Below are 22926 nucleotides of genomic sequence, written 5' to 3' on the forward strand. Positions count from 1 at the left end.
ATCACAAAAAGAATGTTACTTAGAAGCTAAGTACAGCTGATACGAACATTGTACGCTATTGTACACCCGGTCATCATGTTCTGGAGCATAAACTTGCCTGTTTATTGTGATAGCTAGTCATTGATAGCTAGTCATCATATTTTAATGCTGATATGGTACACCTCAGTACACCCCATCTGAGTGGAACACCTTTTTACAATTTTGGTACACACCAGGGTGTACGATACACCCGGTTGAAGAGCCCTGTAATACATAATCGTTTTTCTAGGCAGTAGACTAGTTATCAAGTATCAGTATCAGTTTATTAGTATTTTCATCATTTTAAAACACCACAAAACTGCGAATGAAAGGATAGGAAGGTGTCGAAACTACTTGGAGTAGTCTTTAAAATGAGACACCCACCTTGGCCCAGGCGAAGTAGAGCAGAGGCATGCACACTAAACGAAAAGTAAAGCAGAGAATATAAAAGACAAACGACAAAATGAGGTGGCATGTGGCGGAATGCGAGATCGATATTTGAGGTCATGGTCTGGTAATCCTGCTGGCTGACTAGTAAGTTGGGATATTACTCTCTGGAACTTGCCTCCAAAATTCAAGTAAGTCATCATATTTAAATTATTACTTGAGGTCGATATCTGACTCCACGTCTAGCAACTTAATTTGAAAGTTACTAGGGCAGTGGTCACATTATATGCAATATGATTTAAGAACAATTTCATAATGGACAAAAAAGCATTCATTCCGTCAATGCGGCTGTCGAACTCATCAGTAAGTCCGATAAGCCTGTTATATGCATCAAATGATCCATTGGTTTGATGGTCCGATACCGCTGCGATATGTGCTGTCACACCACCTGCACTAAGTCTGATGGTGAGCTGACTTATACGTGAGTGCCGATTCGAACGCATTTGAGGGTGGGTATACTTTTTGGCGTATTATGGGTAAGGAAATCGTTATTGCGTAGATATTCGCAATTCGAAAGCAGAGCAATTGGTCTCCACCCTTACTTATAAACTCCAGATTCCAAGCCAAGCAAGGGTAATTTTTAAAAATGAATTTAAATTTTTGGTTTAAATTGAATTTTCAATATTTTTGTGGGATTTTCAAACGTCGATGGGAACCGAAAGAAGACTTGGCTGGGAGTCGCATGCGGCTCTCGAAGCCGCGTTTGGTAATCACTGGTCTAAGGTCAACACGAAGACTTCCGAAATGATGATGCGTAATGCGTGATTTCCTTATTAATTGATTGATGCAACCACTGGAGCGCGTTTTATCAACCCTTAATATTAGGGTTACCATATTTTGGAAATCTGAAAAGTGGAGGCTTTCTAAAAATTTCAAGCCTTGGAACATCTGAGGTAAATCCGGAAAAAATGGTTAACTTTTTCCCACATCGTGGTCGGTTGACTAAAAAATTAACAAACAAAAAAAGGTCGACTTTCCGGCCCCGCACCAGAAATACCCGCCTGAGTGTTACTTCATTGCTGATTTACTGTATCTAAGTCAGATTTTGCCCAGTATTTAAACAAAATTCTCAAAAAAAAGAGGACAAAATCTCAAAAAAGAGGTCTTCTGGTGTCCTCCAAGGACACTTTCAAAAAAGTTAAAAAAAACAGGACAAATCCTCCTAAAAGAGGACGTATGGTAACCCTACTAAATATTGACCTGACTGCCCTGCTCTACACATGCATACGATAAATGTTACCAATTCCTCGTGTTTCCAGATAACGATGAACGATTTTGTGGCGAAAGAAAAGAAGGTAACTCTCAGTATATAAGTTTTGTTAGATACGTAACAATCCGTTTTGCCTACTGCCGGTATGTGTGGGGAAACCTTTTTGCTAGAGGGCCGCATTCAGCATCCGAATCCATTAGCGGGTCTCATTATAATAGTATTATATAATGAATATAAGCCTAAATGCAGCCTTTTATTTGAATATTATAGTGACCGAACACATGAAAATTTCTACTACAATAACGTCGCGACTACAGTTTGGTATTAAGCCAAAATTTTAAATAAACCCAATTACTATACGCACATAGTGACCGGGACAGAACAAACTTTGATGTGCATCGTTCGTCATTTTTGGAAATTTAACAATTCTATCAGCTGACCAATCAGAGATTTGAACAAACCTAGCCAGCAGCGTTCCGTTCACAGATTTTCCGATTCTGTATTTGTTTTAACTGTAGCACATATAATACTGAAAGCATCATAGGGGTAAGCACAATAATCCAAGTACTCAAATCTCCACCGAATATTAATTTTATTGGTTCCGGTCGAGTTGTGAGAGATGATTTTGTCGAGCGCTGAAAATTTTAGGTCCTAATCATAAACAGTCAAGTCATCAACGGGAATTAAAGACAAAGCTACGTACGTTAATGGAAATGAATATTCTGTGAAGATCAACCCACATCATTATCACAAAGTGCGATGAAAAATACACAATAGTATTTAATGTGATGTAGAATTTAGATTAGATTGTTTTGATCGCATAAATTAATGCTATCACAATCATTTTTTTCGGTTGCTCTATTTATCGTGCCTTAATCAAGATGTTGGGAGTAAAGTGCTTCTTTTTCTATTATTAGTTTGTTGTGCTTATAACATTGTGGTTATGGTATGTTTATTTTAGGCCTCCCCTCTGCCACCTAAAATGCGCGGATCCCGAGGCCAGGCTACTGTACCACCGATGGAATTCATACAATTCAATAGTAAAATAATATTTATCATTACCATGGTGAAATGTACGAAGAAAAAGTTTACTCAAGACGTTCAACTATCATTGGAAATTTTATTACTGATTTTATCAAATTTCATCGCCTATCTTGAGACGTTCGGGGACCGCCCAAAATGTTGTCGTATACGGCCACACCGGCTGTAGTTTTTCTACTTCTCTCAGTGAACCTTCGCTGAATAATGATTACGGGCTAATTAAATTAAACTTTTCAAAGATCTTCTTGACAACGTTTCATTTCGCTGCTTCGGAAATAACGCGTTAAGCGTCGACATAGCCAAGGTCTGCGATGGAAAGTTTGATTGTACTGATATGACCGACGAATGCCTCTGTCAGTCGACTGAACGTCCAGATATTTGTGAAAGAATAGAATGGGGTAACGAATGAATCTATGTGTTGAAGTTATCACCCTTGTAATCCACATATAATTATTTCTGTCAGATCGACAGGAGCTGAATGTTCGATGCAACGAATCAATCAATTCAAAACGAGTAAATGTCATTGCAGCACGCTTGTGCGATGATAGGTAAGATTTGTAGGTCAACTTATTGTCATATTGTTAGTCCTATAATGCTCATCGACATTGCATACCCGATGAAACCGATATGGTATACAGACTTTGACACAACAAGATAATTTTAGTGGTTGAATTAAACTTGTTATAAGGCAGTGCTTCTCAAACTTGGGTGGGGGTGTGGTGAAAGCATCCGAAGGGGCGTGAAACCACCTGAGAGAAAAATAATGTTTCTTGAACTCGGAATGAGTTCAGTTCTTGCTGAAACTTTTAACAAAGGCAATATTAATAATTATTACGATTTCATAAATGCGTATGACTGTATGTATGTATAGTAGGGTTGTTCAAATTTTGGAAAATGTTTGGAATACTGCGTATGCGTGACTTATTTTGTAGATTATTGTTAAAAAAACAATAATGGGCTTGAAAGAAGCTCGCAGGAAAGTCGGTAAGATTTGTCTAAATGCGTTTGAAAGTCGTTGGTACGAGTGGGCGGGCCACCGACAGCAGAGTTGCGAAAAGGCGGGCATTCACGAAAACACGGTTCTTGATTGGGTGGTCGGCTAAGCTTCAATGATTACTGCAACAGCTGACTCGGATTCGGGTGCTTCGCTTTACTAAATTGAAAGTCTGCTTTGCTGATGTCGAGTCTGTTAGTAGTGGCTGTGGTTCTGTACAGCGCGTTGTGGGTTGATGAGGCATTACTAGTAATGTAACACGTGTTCTTTGAATGCTTTAGAGTCGATAGCAGTAGTTTATGCTTTGGAGCGACAATATTGCAGTCATGGCAGAGGCAAAACGACGAAAGATTGTACACATGCCGCAGGGAAGAACAAGATCTAAATCTGAGCAATACCGTACTTGGTCTGATATACTTGCGATTACATCTGTGGCTCGAGATTACCTACAATACGAAAAGTAATGAGATACTTTCTGCATCTGAAAGAGCATTGTCCTCAGTTAACCCCTACTCATGAACTATGTAATGTGGAGGTGGATGATGTAATAACAGTGTGGAAAATGGCGAGGATTGCGACACTGCAGAAATCACATGTGGTATGATCACACCAGAACCTGCACGAAAGATGACGTCATCACATGGTATGACCACCTTAAGAAGAGCATGAACTGTCTTGACAAAAAACAACAATTCAAGACTCTGACTATTCCTATATGTTTTAAAGAACGAGCAGCAATGACAGTTGATAACTTCAAGCTACTACTGACCAGAAAAGATTTCTTCACACGGGATGACTACAGACAATGTGTGACTAATGCTCTTGCGCTTCTCGATGCAGGTGAAGATATGCATCATCACAAGCCTGGTGCAACACAGCATGCAAGATGGATGGGCACAATTCTGTATGCTCAGAAGATGTTCATGTGGGCTTATCAGTTACATTACAAATCTGAGGAATAAGAACTACTGCATCGCTACAATTTGTTTTTAGTTCACTTTTATTTACCTGCCTGTATTGATTCCAGCATCAGTCGTGATGCAGCCGGTAATGTCTGGAGATTCACCCAGGACATTGACTTACAAGTAACATGATGAACAGGCTTCCAAAGCTGCTTTACAGAAGCTTTTAAAGTATGACTGGTATATCGTGGAGGAAACCGCTGTATGTGCTTTGTTTTTTGCCGAGTGAAAGCATTGAAACTCGAGAAAATATGTCAAAGATGCTCCTGCAGGTAGAGCGAACTTCAGGTTTCAGAAGGGACCCGGCCTCGTTAAGTGCAACTGTACAGATCAAAAAGGAGACTACTTTTTCTGTCTTTATTGGGCCACGGTCGTGGTACCTATTTGATAATTTTGAATGCTGAGGGGCGTGGGTAACTCAACCGGTTGATGTTTGGAACTTGTCAGATTGCTACACCGGAATGGGCTCCTACATCAGTTCTGTCAAAGTCGTTAATGATGCCGCAGAACGAGGTGTAAAGCTAAGCACAGACTATGCTGCAATCCAGGGTTGTAATGACTCGAGTCATGACTCGACTCGAGTCACGATTTTCGGATGACTCGACTCGACTCGAGTCATTTTGTAAAAATACGGAAATGACTCGACTCGACTCGAGTCAATCTGTGTATTGACTCGACTCGGACTCGAGTCATTGCGCATGACTCGAAGCAAGTCATTGACTCGAGATTCAGACGGGGAAGACCGACATTTCATTGTAATTTCGAAGCCAACACACTCTTGGGATTTCGTTTGTTGGTACTGGTGCTTGAAAATGCGACCAGAAACTGCTAAAAGTGAGGAAAATCGATATATTATAAATGCGAACCATTCAATATCACCAAACAGAGTTAAAAAAGTGGGTTTAGAAAGACTTTAACTGGAAACTGAGCAGTCAACACAATGACTTGGACTCGGACTCGAGTCATAATACCATGACTCGGACTCGATCCTCTGTTAGCTGACTTGGACTCGGACTTGACTCGGTGGGAATTAAAAATGACTCGACTTGACTCGAGTCAAAAATATAAAAATGAGATTGACTTGTGACTCGGAGCCTTGTGACTTGGTTACAACCCTGCTGCAATCTTGACTGACAATGAACAACAAAGAGACAGTCTGTTTCAAGCTGCGGAACGGCATAGGAAGACATTTGTAGACAGCAGGAAGTCAACTCTAATCAAATGCCTGTAATCTGAAACTTGTGCCTGACTTGTGCGGATGAGTTAAGGGTGAGCTTGTTACCGAGCGTGTTCTAATGAATCGAGGGACATGCTGATTTATGCGTTCCTGCAAGCGCTTTGACGTTCTTCCCACGTAGCCACAATCACGGTGACACTTGAATTCGTAAACTACATTTCTTAGAACATTAGAACACGCTCGGTGAAAAGCTCACCCTTAACTCACCCGCTCAAGATTGAGGCGGAACAATCAAAGGCCATAAATTCTGCAATTGGCAAACACTTGCTGGATAATCTCGCCTGTGCGAAAAATTATCGACACGACAGATTTCGCATACTCGGAAAGGGTCGCTTACACTTTCATTTGTAAGCCTTGGAGTCGACTTATATCAAATTATACCAGCTAAGGCTGTGTCAACAAAATAAGTTCGCGTATCATCTAAAAATAGTACATTGAACGCTGTCGTATTCGACATTTCGTGCTGGTGACGTCATATTCTGTGTTACGATTGTTGATATACGATGTTCTTTTGAATTCTCTACTAGCTGCTGACGATTACCCCCGACGAGTGTCAACCGCTGTCAGCAACTGTAGGACTGGTCCATTAGCCAACGGCAAGGGCGTCACATACAACGTGCTGAACGAATTGGATCTGATCCTAAGAAATGGGCGTAAATCTAAGTCTCAATTTGTGGAAAGGAAGAAAATAATAAGTATAGTGTGGCGCGTTACTGCGCCCAACATCTGCAAAAACTACCCAGGCGAATGCGCTGATCGCTCTAGGGTACCTCAAAAATAAAATGAATTAGCTGAATAAGTATAATTGCACTATAGCGAGATCATGGCTAATGCAGGGCATGAACGAAAAAAATCAAAACTACTTCCTGTATCACGACGTGCAAGCACGTGCGCTCCTAGAAGTAGGGAACAATGGACGGCGTGTGATTCCAAATACAACGTCCTGAGTTAGCGATAAACGCTGTGTCGCTGAGAAATTTGAATAGGCAATAACATTTCAATAAGTTTGCCTACAATGTTAAAAATCTAGCGCGCACAAATTACTTTGTCAAAGCCTGTAAAATGATCTGGGACAATTCGGCATTCGAAAACGATCACGTATAAATTTGAATTATCTGCGCATGCTGAAATCTCGCGGAGTATCCTGTACGCAACACGTATACGCCGTGTTCTGTATCGCGAGAAACAGGAAAAAGTTTCATGTAATTCGAAATTGAGTGGAAGAAAATCATGTTCTGAAACGGAAAATGCGGTCGTCTGGCGGCAAAATAAGAATTTTCCCGCCGCGTGTAAATTGCGACATGTATGGTAAACATGTCTCTGACGTAGCTAAGTCCACGTGGTATCGACTGTACCGCGCCCATGGCTGAAATCGGTGAGATAAAATATGGCGCTTTTAAGGCCAAAAGAAAATCATGTACACGAAACAGGTTAGCAACATGGTTATACTCCGGAGCGGGTAGAGCCAGCACACCACACCAAACGCAGGAATGCTGTATACAGATCTTACCACAACAAAAAAAATCCTGAGCCTTCACCGATGCAGTAAAATTCTTAGAAAAATAAAGCCAATGCCAAGATCGAACATGAGTACACTGGCGTGCTTTTTTTATCGTAACTAATGTGACGTCAGCACATAATGTGCCTTCTCGCTGAAGACGTAAGCGAGCTTTTGACCGAAGTAAAAAGCTGTAATTCCCTCCGAATTCTACTGAGAGCAAATTTGAAAGTCATGAATCGCACGGTTTGCGAGCAAGTTCGCAGGTCCGTGACGTTACTCTGCTGTGCACCATCTAACATTTGAGCAGAAATTAATTGGGTCATAGTAAGCAGCGCGTAAACTACTAGGTGCAAGCCTAATTTGGTCGAAACCTTGAGTGGTACGGCGCGCGCGTTTTTATTCAACTGCGATTTCCCGTCAAAAAAGGAATTGTCCTGAACGACGTTGGTGTCAAATTGTCAATCAACATTTGAAAGTGAACAAGCCAACCAACGTTCAACATTTGCGTGAGTATCAACTACTTCGTCACACAAAGCGGGAATATCTAATTGATGATCCCGAATAACATAGTAACCAGACACGCGCTGTGACACTGAATCACGTATTACAACAGGAAAGATCAAATCGGAGAAGTTATCGCTGTTAGGCACATCGTCATTCATTCCGCCGGGTTTGCCTGGTGAAGCTCTTCAGGGCTGAACAATTTTAGGTATACCAACGTTAGAATTAACGTCTGTAGGTGTAGTTACTAGCCAAGGAGAGTGGTAATGTTCCTGGGAGTAGAAGTATAGCTAACCAAAGTATTATAGGTTTTGCTGGTTGACTACTTAACCTGGAATCCTGTATCCTGGTGAGATCTTCTTAAGACGCCAATATTACACAAGACATGCGACTATATTTCAGACGTTGATACCAGTAAGTTTAGCAATATGATAGGCTTACCATATTTTGGAAATCTAAAAAGAGGACACTTTTTCAGAAATTTGCAACTTGCAAAACCGGAGTAGAATTCTCAAAAAACGGTGAATTTTTCCCACTTTGTGATCGGTTGACTAAAAAAAAAAAAAGGTCTTCTCTCCACATTGCCAGGTGGATGACTAAAAAAGAGAGAAAAAGAAAGGTATTTTTTTCGCTCAGAGCTAAAATCACCGTTTTTCACTCCGAAATACCCGCCGGAGCGTCACTTCTTTGCTAATTTGCGGCACATCACTCGCAATTTTCTCTAAATCTTACCTCAATTTTCAAAAAATGGGACAAAATCTCAAAAAAGAGGACAAAAGGGCGTCCTCCGAGGACACTTTCAAAAAAGTCAAAAAAGAGGACAAATCCTCTTAAAAGAGGACGTATGGCAAGCCTACAATATGAGTCTACTGATTCGAGAGAATCAGTAGTTTTATACTAGAGGCAAATTACTCTAGGACAGGATGTCTCTCGGTTACGAGATACACACATTTCATGGTTGGACGATAACAGGGATCTCCTATAATGTTAAGCATGCTTGGAGATGTCGAATGTGCATAGGCATTTCTCTGGACGAATGTTGCAGTGCGTCTATCGGGGTACTTTTCATTGCCCCTCAACATATTCGGAGCGTGGTTTTCTGTAAAGTGGCGATGAGTCTTCTGACCACCAGTGGGGAATTCGCGACCGGTTGGAAACCACTGCTCTACAGTATTTAGGCGCAAAAATTTTCGACCATGAACAATTGAATATTATTACAATACAACTGATGTTCACCGCCTAGGCGTGGCCAGAGGTGAATGGGGTCATGCTATTTTCGAATTTTTGAGAATATTTGTACTTTCTACAAATAGTAAAATATTTCTAAGCAGATGGATTCATACTAAAACGCGCGCTGCGCGCGATTTAGTTTCTCTACATTCGTGTCCGGATTGTGAGAATAAAGTATCATGGATACACTAGAATAGCCGGAGGCCGTGGGGTTGCAAGAGTTTTCAACGAAGTAATTATTAAGCATCAACCCACCCGAAGTAAATATTCTGGGACAAGCCCATGAATATAACTTCTTATTGCATGATCAATGTTCAAATTGTAATTATGTATCGTAAATTTTCGAAGAAAGCACTTGCTTATACCCGCACTAATATTATTGATCAAATTTCGCGCCTGGCGTAACTAGAAGTCGCATACACAATGATATCATGTCACCGGGCTCGCCAGTAAATCGGTCTTCCAATACCAGGTGTAGTTCGTAACTGCAAAAATGTCTTCGTCTCTGAATTGTATATACAAAGGGTATTGCAAAGTAGAATGGACGGATCTGTGGCGCGTTCCCACCGGGGAATTCCCCTGAACTCATAAAATGTTTATAAATCTGGGCCGCCTTATCTTCATGGACCCCTATCCGGTTCGCCGGTCGGAGTTGTTGCCCGCCGCTGCTAAACAGAGGCAGAAGACAAGTTTGGGAAGCACCCCAATTCGTTCCTGACAGACAGCGCAGCACGCTCAATCGCATTGTGTATTTCTTGACCACAGCTTTGCAATGATGAGCGTAGTTCAGTCGAGAGCCAAATGTTACTCCTAGGTATTTGTATTGCTTGACAAGTATACTATCGGAATTGTTGAGCGTTAATTGGACAGGAGAAATTTTCCTTTTCCACGAAAAAAATTATTGCCTTGGTCTTTTTAGTATTTAGACGTAGTCCCCATTTGTTGCAGCTTGATTCTATTACGGTTAATGACTCTTGGATCGCGTTTCTCATTCCATCTAAACTGAGATCAGATTCTCAGATGCAGACATCATTTGCAAATGCGTTTATATTAGTTTTAATCGTTTCGAGATTGTTCATCATTACGGTATGCAGTAACGAACTTAAAACGCTTCCAGTCCGACAAATTATTTCGTACTTTGACCTGAAATGTGCGGTTATGAAAGAGGCTATGAAGCCATCAGAAGTGTTTCCCGGATAAGCCCCTTTTTGCAGTTTGAATATTATTCTGTCCTTCCAAACACGATCATAGGCAGGGTTGCCCAACCGTCTTTATTTACAGGTCGTTTTTTGAGGTGCCAGGTCTTAGAAAATTCGACTGTACTTATTTCTAAGAAATGTCCTTATTTTCTACTCACGTCTTTATTTTGTATCATTTTTACCAACTATACAGAACTTCGATCGCTTTCCTCTGGTATCCGTGTCGCATAATATTCTGAAACGGTGGGTCCCAACCTTTTTCGACTCATCGCCCCCTTTTGAAGCTCCACACCGATCATCGCCCCCCAAATATTGGGAACCGAAAAACAGCACTTCTTTATATGATGCTATTTCGTGACCTCCCATATCTGCTATGTCAAAGGATATAGAAATCGTCAAAACGTACCATAAACTAAAAGACACACATGATTTCATATCGGTATTTCTTTACTGGCAAATAATTGTTTTCTTGCGAGATGACATTTGTCCTGTTGGGTTAAGATCGCCAGGACAGGAACATTCGACGCCAGCCGTTGAGGCGCCTATGGACAATTAAACATATACGTCTAATTGTCCATATATCGAAGTTTTCGGTCAGCACAAGGGCATTCCTTTTCGGTGAAGGTCTTCTCGCTGCTGATCGTTCTGGCACACTTCTCGGAGTCGCGTGTTACATGGCCTCTAACTTCATATGTCTTGGTGCGTCGTGGCGCAGTAATGGCCGTTGCCGAAGTCTCACATTTCCATAAATCATGCGTATTTTTGTTGGGTTAAGGGGAACTCAACATCAAGATATATGAAAATAATAAATCGCACCCAGTGCGAATTTTTTTTTAAAAAGTCTCATGAATTTCTAAAAAATTACTCTATCATTCATGTTAATTCACAAAAGAATTTTGGGCTTCGTTCGATTTCGGGCCCCGCACCCCCAATTGGGGTTATGGGTGTGGTAGTAACGGTCCCGACTCCAATATAGCCGTTTTAACGCGCCATCACCCTCTATCGCCTCCTTCGTTGTTTTTGCCCCCTATCGCCCCTTCGTCCGTTTTCGTCCCCTATCGCCCCCTTCGTTATTTTCGCCTCCCTAGACCGCCAAATCGCCCCCTGGGGGGCGATATCGCCACGTTGGGAACCACTGTTCTAAAAGTATGCTTTTGCGTCGGGACTTTATGACATCATAAATGAAAGAAACTCCCGTGACGTCTAGTGGTGAGAGAGCTAGGGCAGTGGGTGGTACAGCTATCGCAATGGACGTGGTTTTAGCAGCAAACAGCAGTACCAGGTTTCTGCTGTATAGTCTGCAGCAGAATAGGCTGTGGAATTTATTGCGTAGTTAAAAGGGCGCAGTGCAGACAACACTTTGTTTAAAAAGTAGTAAAGCTATAAACCATTGATAAAGTTATCTAAATTATATTGCACATAATAGTTTTAGCTACTAATAACGCTAAATTTGATTATTTAAAATGAGCAAGCGTAAAAACGTTTTACGTGACAATTATGAGAAAGAATTGAAAGGCGTCAAACGGAGCTTGGAGGGCGCGAGTATTTCGCACATTTCAATATCTATAATTGTGACAGTAACCTGGAGGCCATAGGAAAGACCGCTATTTCAACTCACATTCATTCCCAAAAACACAAGAAGGGTGTCATAATGATTAATTCGAGCCAGTCGATGAATAATTTTTTTCACAAGTCAATCAGCACGTACGACCACAGACAGCAGCTGCTGCTCAGGGTATCTGGGCATTCCATACTGTCAAACACCAGCAATCATTCCTCGCCAACGATTGCACATCGCAATTGTTCAAAGCAATATTCCCCGATTCTAACATCGCAAAGTTCTTTGCTTCGGCTAGGACCAAGACTACAAGCAATGTTACTGGAGTTCTTGCTCAATATGCTCAAATTTTGATTTTGTTTGAACCTAGTGTACAGCATTTTTCCATCTCCATTGATGCCTCTAATCACCACGAGGTGAAGAAGTTTGGTTTATCACCCTATGGGGGGGGGTCCGGGAACTACGTTTTTTTAGGGGGGAGTGACGAAGTGCTGTTTCGGTCATGAGTAAAGGTAAACCTGGGCCTGACCTGTCGTGAGATCCATGAAGCATTTTCTAATAACACCGAGTTGCTGAGACAGACTGTTTCTGGCGAAGAGTATGGGATGTGAGAGGCCACGGCTCCTATAAGTATGCAGAAAAATGATTTTTATGCCAATCTAATTCTGGATGTCGGTCTAGATTCAGGAATACTCTTCACTGCGGAGTCTATAGCAATACTTGATATTTCCTCCATTTTCAGAGGTGTATCGCAGGCAACGGAGAATCGGTCCCTACAGAAGCTTTTGTATTCAACCCAATCTGTGCGATGAAATGACCAACTCTTCGTGTATGTCTGCGAAATATCAACCGTCACGCTCAGTTTTGTGAGCACGGCGTAATGATCACTTCCTAACAGATAATTAGTAACTTCTGTCGAGACGTTGTGTGTCAGGTCTTGAGTGCATATTGTCAGGTCTAATAATGAACTATTGTCGGGAGATTGGGATGACATGTCAATCCTGGTCAGGATCGTGGCGTGTATTACGACAAAATCCTTGGTATCAATAACATGGTAAAGATGTCTACCGCAAATGTTTATTCTGTCGCTCTTCCACAAGCGATGATGGGCGTTAAAGTCTCTGACTATATTGGACTTCGTGGTGAGGGGGCGAAAACATCGTTCGAGGAGCATACGCGATAGGTTGCGGTTTGAAAGGATATAAGCATTCAAAACAGTGACCTGGTCTATTCATAGTCTTTGATTTTCGGGGTGTACTTATTAACCAAGTGAGTTTCCTGGCGGGCAAGTAAATCAGGTTTTATATCAAGTCTTTCTATGAAATATTTCAATTCCGGGATGTTTCTATAAATGCCCCCACAATTCCATTGAAATATTCTTAATTTACTATTGTAGGTGAAGCTTGTGTGAGGTCCATAGCCGTAGAAGAAGCGTCGGTAGTTGGTGGGGAATTATGTCTGCCGTACGCCCGGTGCCGACCGGTGCTTTGCCCTTCTTCTCGACTGACGGGATTTAGTTGCGATCCGGGAAATCCTATTCCAAGTCCCTTCTTTGCGGTCTCCGATATGACAATGTCAACTTCCTGTTCTTCGGTGATTGATTTAATGGCACTTTCCAATACGCCTGCGATATAACTGATTAGCGTCGATATTTGCTGATTATGCTATCATTCGATGACAATGGATGGTCTGTCGGGATGACTTTTCGGCTGGTTGGAGCTGATCTTACGGCTACGTTACGATGCTGCTGGTAAAATACTTGGTTTGAGGTTCGGTTACTGCCACCTTTTAGCAATGGTGGAAATTCGTTTTCAGATAATACATTTGGGATTTATCTCTGTTCTTTTCCCATTCTTCTGGCAGTCCAGTAGTTGACATAGGAGTTTGCCACAATAGCGTGGATGCGAGTTTCCTGTCGATACCTATCACAACCCGCGTAGCCGGCTGAATGTGGTTGGCCACACTTAACACAGCTGGCTTGGTTCGTGCAGCTTTTGTATTCATGATTATTTAGGATTACCATACGTCCTCCTTTTCGAGATTTTGTCCTCTTTTTTTAGGAATTTGAGTTAAAATTCGACCGATAAACCATAAAACTGCACTGAATAAACGTTCAGGCGGTTATATCGGGAGCCGAGCAAAGGTTGACTCCTTTTTTTACACCAGACGAAGTAAAGGAAAAAACAGTATTTTGGTCTCTAAGCGAGAAAGTTGACCTTTTCTTAGTCAACCGTCTACTAAGTGGAAAAAATTCACCATTTTTTCAGGATTCTTCACCGGTATCCTAAGTTTGAAAATTTTGAAAAAATGTTCTTCTTTCCAGATTCCAAAATATGGTAACCCTATGAATACTACCGCATTTAGCGCACCGTGCTGAGCTACGGCAATGTTTTTTAGTTTACTATATTTATAGATTTACTTTGACTGTAACAAGATATCAAAACAGTGAGACGATGAATGAATTAACCTAAACTAGCCCTATTCTAGTAATGCAATAAACCTAACTATTCCTATTCTATTAACTCAACTAATGCTAAAACGATCCTACCACTAACGCACGTGCACTAAACCGTGAATTGCACCACGATACGTCAGACCTAGTTACCGATATGATGTAACAATGACACTGAGTCCACTTCCTTGTTCGGCGGGAGTGTGAAGGAGCCACAGCGACACCTTAGGGCCGTACGGCGGCTACATAATGATTGGCGGTAATTACTAATCCTAGACAAATAAGAGATAAACGATACCAACGTAAAATGCACGAACATAACAATTATGACTACAGAATGCTTATTGAATCGACTTAATCCTTGAGAAGCTGACTCCTTTGGCGCAGGTTCATCTGTAGAATTTTCGGCGGGTCGTGTTACCGCTCCGCTTCCTTGTGACATTTATAACACGCTTTTACAAGTCCACTTATACTATAGGCACGTGTTTCCGAATGGGATATCCTCTTTGCTTACTAATTGCGGCAGACCCCCTACAATGCTCGTTCAGCTGACGGAAGTCACTGATCGAAAGGTCTTACTCAGTTAATTACCCGATCGAACCAGCACGTCCGTTCACTACGGCGTTTACCCGTAACTTTGTTCATAATTGCGTCGTACCATCCCAACATGGATGCTAGATTTTATGTGATGCCGCACCTTGCATCAATCAGACTGTGTCTCTGAATTAAAAGTAACTGCATGCGGCCCGCAACACCGTTCGGTGCGGCCCGCGAGAGTCTAAAGAAACTTTTTCTTAAATATTGATAAAATGCGTACTAAAAATCGAATTAATGCAGGGACTTGATTAAACTTCTTCTTAGTATATTTCACCATGATAATTCTAAGATCGTGGTCCTCAAACTGGGGTGCCCCCCTCCTTGGAGGCGTGAAAGCATCTGATGGGGGAACTCAGCTTGGCCTGCAGAAAAAAATTGTCTTCCACTACGTAATTGTTCCTCTGTATTTAGTCTGAATTTCATATTTGAAAATCTCTCATCCACAGTCGTAACTTTCCATGTCATCAAACTATCTGTTAGGTTTGCTAGCATCCTGATTGCGTCTTGTGATATGACTATATAGCGGCGTGAAATCTTTCACCATCATAAGGGGCAGGGAGCGAATCTTAAAAAGTATGAGAACCACTGTTCTGAGATAAATACTTCCTATATATTATTTTCTACGTCTCATTTCTGGCCCACTTAGTTTCAAAGGCTTCAACTTCTTAACATCACAGAAATCCTATTGACATGATTCGGATCACGAGTGGGATTTCAGATTGGCCACTCTAGTTTTAATTATTTCAGTGATATGCTTATAAAACACGATTGACGCGTGTCTTAGGTTGATTCGTTCTCTGTATGCGTAGAATTGGGGTATTTGGGTCCACCAACTTTCATCACTATAGTTTTGACGAATGGGATACTGAGGCCGACCAGCCTATAAAATATCGCCATTATGTTTCTGGCGCGTGAACGATATCATCAAAAAATGTTTGGTTTGTTTCAAATAAGCGCATATATTGTCTCCATTTCCTCACTATATGGTCAAATACCACTATAGCGTTTTGGTTTATAATCAAAATTTTATATAGTGCGGCCCGCGAATGGATTTAGATGTTGAATGTGGCCCGCGAGCTCAAAGGTTTGCCCACCCCCGGCCTATATGGTTATTTGCGCACAGCACATTAATTGCATTGACACAATGTCTTTTGCGGTCATGCTTCGTTTTTCTGGTCATCAGCTGCCATCTTTATAGAGTTCGGCTCTCTCGTCTTCTGGGCTTTTCAGGGCGCTGCATTTACAGCGATGAGGAGCCCAGATAAACCTCCGAAACATAGAAACATGGCAGAGCCGAGACTCGAACCAGCACCCATTGGTGTCGTGACTGCAGTGTTTAACCAACTGCGCCACTCGCTTCCCATGAAGTCATTAGGTTCACGTTCACGCGAACTTGAACCTTTCAGAGGGTCACACTATCCCTAATTGGTATCTCAAAAGAGGCAGTTTATCAATTTAAACGGTCTGTATTGTCACATGGGTTGGTTCCAAAGAGGACGTCAGGCTCTGGCGCACCTAGGATGAATTCTTAAAGAATTGACATAAAGACAAGACTTAGAACCGCTCTTGTAGTAGAATGAAAACGCCCAATCCTTATCCACTAAGTCGAAACAAGAACGATTCGTCACTGAATACAAGATCGTGAGGTCCAGGTACAATATTTGCATCCACTGCCGAAACGTTTTAGTTTTGAATAAATTTTGTCAGGCGTCTACGCTCTAGGAAAATGACAATTATTGTGCGATTTCGCCGACCTTACTTGTCAGGTAACCGTGCACCGAATTACCTCAAGAGGGAATAAATATATGCCGTGTTCTCATAATTGGGATTACAATAGAGATGGTGAGAACCTCTGAAAGGTTCATGTTCGTGTGAACACGAACCATTTTGAAAGGTTCTGTGTGAACGCGAACGTGAACCTATCACGTCACGTGACGTTATATTTTCTAATTCCAAGCCTACATTTCAGCGAAGTGATAGGGAGATAATGAGTCTGATTTCATGGAACAATTTTCCTCAACCTTAGAGGTATTGAACAGTAAAGATAAAGATATCAGCTGTGACTTCAACATTAACTTATTAGATACATCCAGGGTTGTAACCAAGTCACAATGCTCCGAGTCACAAGTCAATCTCAGTCTTATAGTTTTGACTCGAGTCAAGTCGAGTCATTTTCAATTCACCTCCGAGTCAAGTCCGAGTCCAAGTCCCCGAGCAGAGGGTCGAGTCCGAGTCATGGTATTATGACTCGAGTCGAGTCAAAGTCATTGTGTTGACTGCCCAGTTTCCAGTTAATTATGTATTGTTAATTCCACTTTTTGTAACTCTGTTTGGTGATATCGAATGGTTCGCATTTATAATATACTAATTTTCGTCATTTTTAGCAGTTTCTGGACGCATTTCTAAGTACCAGTACCAATAAACGAAATCCCAATAGTGTGATTACTTTACCATCCCTCGAAATTACAATGAAACTTCGGTCTTGGCCGCCTGAGTCTGGAGTCATATGACTTGGTTCGAGTCATGCGCAATGACTCGAGGCCAGGTCGAGTCATATCCGTAATTAGAGAAAATGACTCGAGTCAAGTCGAGTCATCTGAAAAACGTGACTCGAGTCAAGTCGAGTCATCTGAAAAACGTCATTACAACCTTGGATACATCACCCATGGTTCGAAAATATTTAGACGTGATATCAAGTCAAGGCACTGTCAAAATTATATCCCTTTCTACAAGAGCAGGGATGGGGAATTATTTTCCTCCGCGGGCCAAATGAGAAAAATAAATACTTTGGCGGGCCGAGTGAAAAAATTAGCTATATTCTCCAGAGTATTTTAATTTTATTTCTAAAATAGATTAAATTAAAATTAAAATGTGTTGATATCAGATAATGATAAAGTGGTGCTATATTAAAAAAATATCTATTTGCTGTCATGATTCGAAACAATGTGAAACATGATACATTTTAGCTCTCTTTAAACCCATATCCACGTTATTCTATTAAGACTCAAAAACAGTGGTTCTCAAATATTTTAGGCACGCCTCCCTTTATGATAGTGAACAATTTCGCGGCCCCTTATCATGATACTACGAAATGTTAAAAACTGCAACCAGAATGTTCGCAATCCCAACGGATAGTTTGATGGCATGGACGATTATGGCTGTGGATGAGACAATTGTGAAATATCAAATCGGACATTACACAGAGCAAAAAGTACAAACTGGGCATATATCGCGCCGTGCGCGAATTTTTTTTCCAATAAACTCGCCTTTGCGCCATCCGTCTAATGCTTTCGCGTCTCCCAGGTCGAGAACCACCCCTGCACGGAAATGTAGGCTATATCCAGTATTTAAGCTTATTTTCTTGGTCGCTGCATTCCGTGCAGTGTGCAGCAGCTTACATAGCCTTTATGTTGAGCGTAGCTTGCAGTTTTTCCAAACTTCGTCCTCCATTGACCGAGTGTTTTGTGTTTTTGTCATAAGACTGACTTTAATAAAATCCTAAGTCTCGGCGACATGTTCGGCAAAAACTGATAGGACGGGTTTAGCCCTGACTCCAGTATGCGAATATTTAGTGCACTACATTCTAAACCAAAATCTTCTTTGAATTTCAGTTTTTGGCTTTCATTATTTGGCATTCCCGTTAACACTTTAGGGGAGATACATATGATGAGTCATACAGTAATCGCAAGCACTGATTGACTTGATTTACGAATTGGGATTTGGAAACATATCACGTAACAAATTGAAATATATTATGTAATGCGTAATGTGACAATGGCAACAAGTACGGTTTGAACTAAACTATATGGAAAGAGTAATCTCTTGTGACTTCCATTGGTACTCATACTTTGCCACATTGCCTTCATTTTGAATCTGGATCAGGCATGTCAGGTACGTAGGCCACGTAATCTTGGTATATTGATGAACAGGCTTCAAATTATACGAATTTCCAGTTCATTTGATACAGCCCATGGTTTTGGTCGATAAAACAGCACGTTTTATGTTTTGAATTCCAAGCTACCTTTCGCGGGCCGCACAGAATAGCTTCGCGGGCCGCATTTGGCCCGCGGGCCGCACTTTGCCCAGGCCTGTACAAGAGGGACAAGAATATGCAAAACACTTTTGGAACATAATTTTACACAAATTGCTGATCAATCAATATCTTCTTTGTTGTGGAATGTAACTTGAGTGACCATTATCGAATAACATGTCAATTTGGATCTCGCATTAAACGCTCAAAATTAAAGTACATGCGAGGAAATTTGTGAAAAATGAACCTGACATCTTTTTACTATGAACTTGGGCGCCTGGCAGATAAAACCGATATTGTGATCCTTCATGAGAACAAATTTAATGAAATATTTGATTACTTCATGAAAGAAATATTTTGCATAATAAACAAACCTGCACCTTTAAATACTCTATCGAAGCGTCAAGAAAGAATGTCCAGCAATAAACCTCGATTGATTATGTCTTGGCATACTGGTACCCATTAAGCATATAAACAGTAGGGTTACCATATTTTGAGGACGTATGGTAGGCTTACCATACGCCCTCCTTTAGGAGGATTTGTCCTTTTTTTTCGGGTTTTTGAAAATGTCCTTCGAGTACGCCTAAATGTACTCTTTTTTTGGCAATTCTTTCTCCTTTACACGTTTCAAAGCGATTATAGTGGACATATTCTAGTGAGAATAGGCATGAGTAGGTAATTCATGGTCCGAGCGAAAGCGACGATCTCCACGGTATTCTAAGTTTGAAAATTTTGAAAAAGTGTCCTCCTTACCCGATTCCAAAATTTGGTTACCCTACCGCAGTGGTTTCCAACCTTTTTGCACCGACGTACCGTTTCGAGGTTTTATGCAATGCTCGCGTACCACCTACATAAGTTTCACGCGCCGAAGGCGGTCAAAATGTCTTTAGCGTGTTGAGCTGCCGAAAGCAAAGAAACACAAAATAAACCAACCATTCTAAGGCGCAGTCAGGACCGTAACAGCACTTCGTGACCTTGGTCTTGGCCCCTCATAGAGTGACAAACCGAACCATAGACCCCTCAGGCTATACGGATTTTGCCGCTTCTTATCATTATCCACATTGAGTGTCCGTTTAGCTAGTGCGCTCGCGCCGCCTACGCGCGCGAAGCGCGAAAAAATTCTATAACTCATGATTGAATCCTTCAATATGATCGGGAATTGCATATATATTTAATCAATTTTTATTCTCTCTCTGCTCACGTAATCTGATTTACCGGGAGAGCTCAGAGGCGTGTGTTGGAAAAATTAGGACCCCTAAAAATAATTGAACATATTTTGGCGTACCCGTTGGTATAATGACTTCGTTACATGATGCTATTTCGTAATCTCCTAGCTGCTATGTCAAAAGATATTGAAACCGCCCGAATGTGCTAAGTAGATAGTCTATTTGAATAATTCAATGTATAATTGAACTTTCCTCCGCATGATCATTAGGGCTTCTATTGTTTTGTTGCAGGGCAACTTTGTTGTAGCCGAAAGCGCTATTATCTACCAACAAGGATTAAATGACTCGCCTCCGGTGTTTATTGATGATTTGATTACTCGTGTTCTCGTTATGCAAAAATTATGCATGTATTAATATGAAGCCCAGATGCAGCAAAGTGTGTGAGACTGCCTGTAAAAATTGCACGAAGCGACGACTCTAATTTCCCGGCTTGTAGCAAACAACGACGCTGAAATTCTACCTCAGACGTAGCAAAGTTAATGCGTCTGTCTATATAAATTGGGCGAAGGTGCATTTCTCGGCTTATAGCGAATAACGACACTGAAATTCTACTTCAGATACAGCAAATGCGGCAACGTCTGCGCGAATAGCTGCATAAATTGCGAAAAGGTGCGACTCTAATTTTTAGGCTTTATTGCAAATACCGATGCTGGAATTGTACTTATGTCACATAGAACTCGGACACTATCAATGAAATTCACATAAAATCATGCGTAGTTGATTGCGCGAAATGTACGTGTAATTTTAATATATAACAATAAAACCGCGAGTGTAAAATAAAAGTTTAGAAGTGGGAATCAGCGAAATCGCATTTTATATTAATTAATTACAGTCTTCGCGAACATACATGCATAGTCTGAAATATACAAAAATTATTTCTCGAAAGTTAACGCACTAATAATATTAAGTCACATTAGTCCTAAATACACATAATAGAATATCCGAGAAAAGTATCAACTAAAGTATAAGGAATGTTGTTTATTTATCGGAAGCAAGCTATTAACATCATCGCGCGAAATGTATGTAGAATTTTAATATATCACTATAAAAACCGCGCCTCATTCAACGTTGATGAGTGTATTGCTCTAGTGTTATCTGAGAGCTTATATTATCCACGAACATAGAGCGCTTGACTACGTTATTAGGGATTATAAAGCAAGTTATTATCAAGTCTCGTTGATTTACGGAAGCAACGTAAGGATTAATACCTAAAAATGATTTACTTAAAGATATCTCGACACATGCGGATTAGTAATTTTTTTAAATTAAAATATAGTGTATCGGAACTTCGTGAATATTTCGTAATGATTAATACATAAAAATAATTTACTTAACGACATCTCGACTCATGTGGATTAGTAATTAAAAAAAATTAAAATATAGTGTATCGGAACTTCGTGAAAACACATCATAAACCGGGCATAGTCCGACGTTAATTATATTATGAGTGAGTTTACATTCTAAATAGCCTGAGGGCCTGCGTATAAAAAGGATGATAACACTACTCAGTTCTACCAGCTACAGGGATAGAAGCATATTGATTTGTATTGTGTGAAAAAAACAGCTTTTAGGCTTGGTGCATAAATAAGGAGGCGCAATACACAGCCCCCAATGTCTCTATGAGACCTTGAACCTCGATACAATAAACTAAAGAGGGTTCGGAGGCAAAGAGGCGTATGTGTACACTATCACGATGCATGTACCAAGCAACAGTGGTATCAGTGCCAAGTATATGTTTGGCTTTTAATCTGGAACCTACAATAGCAGCAGATTAGTTTGGCAAATTCAAATTTATGACCAAGTTATTTAGTTCAGCGTGATTCAGCTTTATAGAACTGCTGAATCTGGCCCATGAGGAATCGGTCATATTGCGCAAGTCGAATTGGATATTGAATTTTATGATGATATTTTACATTGAATCCAAAAGAAAACCACATGAGCAAAAGTAACAATCTTTTCCGTGTTCATGTGACCCTCTCTAAGCCATTGGCACACCAAATGCTAAAGATTTTTGTTTTCGAATGCTTCACAGCCTCAATGTCGCTTATTTTAAATTCAATGTGCTGTGGATTCCTCTTCTTTACATCGCCTAGGGTAGGCCTGGGCAAAGTGCGGCCCGCGGGCCAAATTCGGCCCGCGAAGCCATTTTGTGCGGCCCGCGTAAGGTTGCTTGGAATTCATAACATTAAACCTGCTTTTTGAATGTTGATGAGTGGACTAAGACCATAGACTGTATCAATTAAAGAAGAAATTCGTTTCCTTTGATGCCTGTTCATTAGTATGTCACTATTACGCTGCCTGCGTACCTCGCATGCGTAATCCAGATTCAAAATAAAGGCAATGTGGCAAAGTATGAGTAACTATTAAATTCATGAGAAATCGCTATTTCGATATAGTTTAGGTCAAACCTTCTTTGTTGCCATTGTCACATTACGCATTGTAAGGGTAGCCTACGTTTATCAAATTGTTACGTGAGGTGTTTCCAAATCTCTAATTCGAAAAACAAGTCAATCAGTGCTCGCCATTACTATATGACTCATCATATCTATCCCCCATAAAACCATAAAAGATGAACACTAAACAGGCATGTCAAAAAGAGAAAGTCGAAAGCTGAAATTCAAAGAAGGCTTAGGCCACTAAATATTTGTATACTGGAGTTTAAGGGTAAACCCGTCCCTTTAGTTTAGTTGAGCAACGTGCCGAGATTTGTTATTATTTTTATT

At 40.8% G+C, this 22926-nt stretch overlaps 2 protein-coding genes across 2 annotated transcripts in view; both read left to right on the plus strand.

Annotated features, from left to right (window-relative positions):
* The window catches only part of LOC145435384 (CD320 antigen-like), a 95381-nt gene extending 92256 nt beyond the window's left edge, over window positions 1–3125 (plus strand). Inside the window, exons 4-5 of the mRNA XM_080312657.1 lie at window positions 1725–1760; window positions 2956–3125. Coding sequence (XP_080168783.1) covers window positions 1725–1760; window positions 2956–3125 — 206 coding nt within the window. The remainder of the gene's footprint in view (window positions 1–1724; window positions 1761–2955) is intronic.
* LOC145434831 (lutropin-choriogonadotropic hormone receptor-like) overlaps window positions 1–22926 on the plus strand; it is a 509016-nt gene that overhangs the window by 270636 nt on the left and 215454 nt on the right. The window lies entirely within an intron of this gene.

Source organism: Botryllus schlosseri, chromosome 3 (genome assembly GCF_051294905.1).
Source record: "Botryllus schlosseri isolate E-star chromosome 3, Bs_hap1, whole genome shotgun sequence".
NCBI lineage: Eukaryota > Metazoa > Chordata > Ascidiacea > Stolidobranchia > Styelidae > Botryllus > Botryllus schlosseri.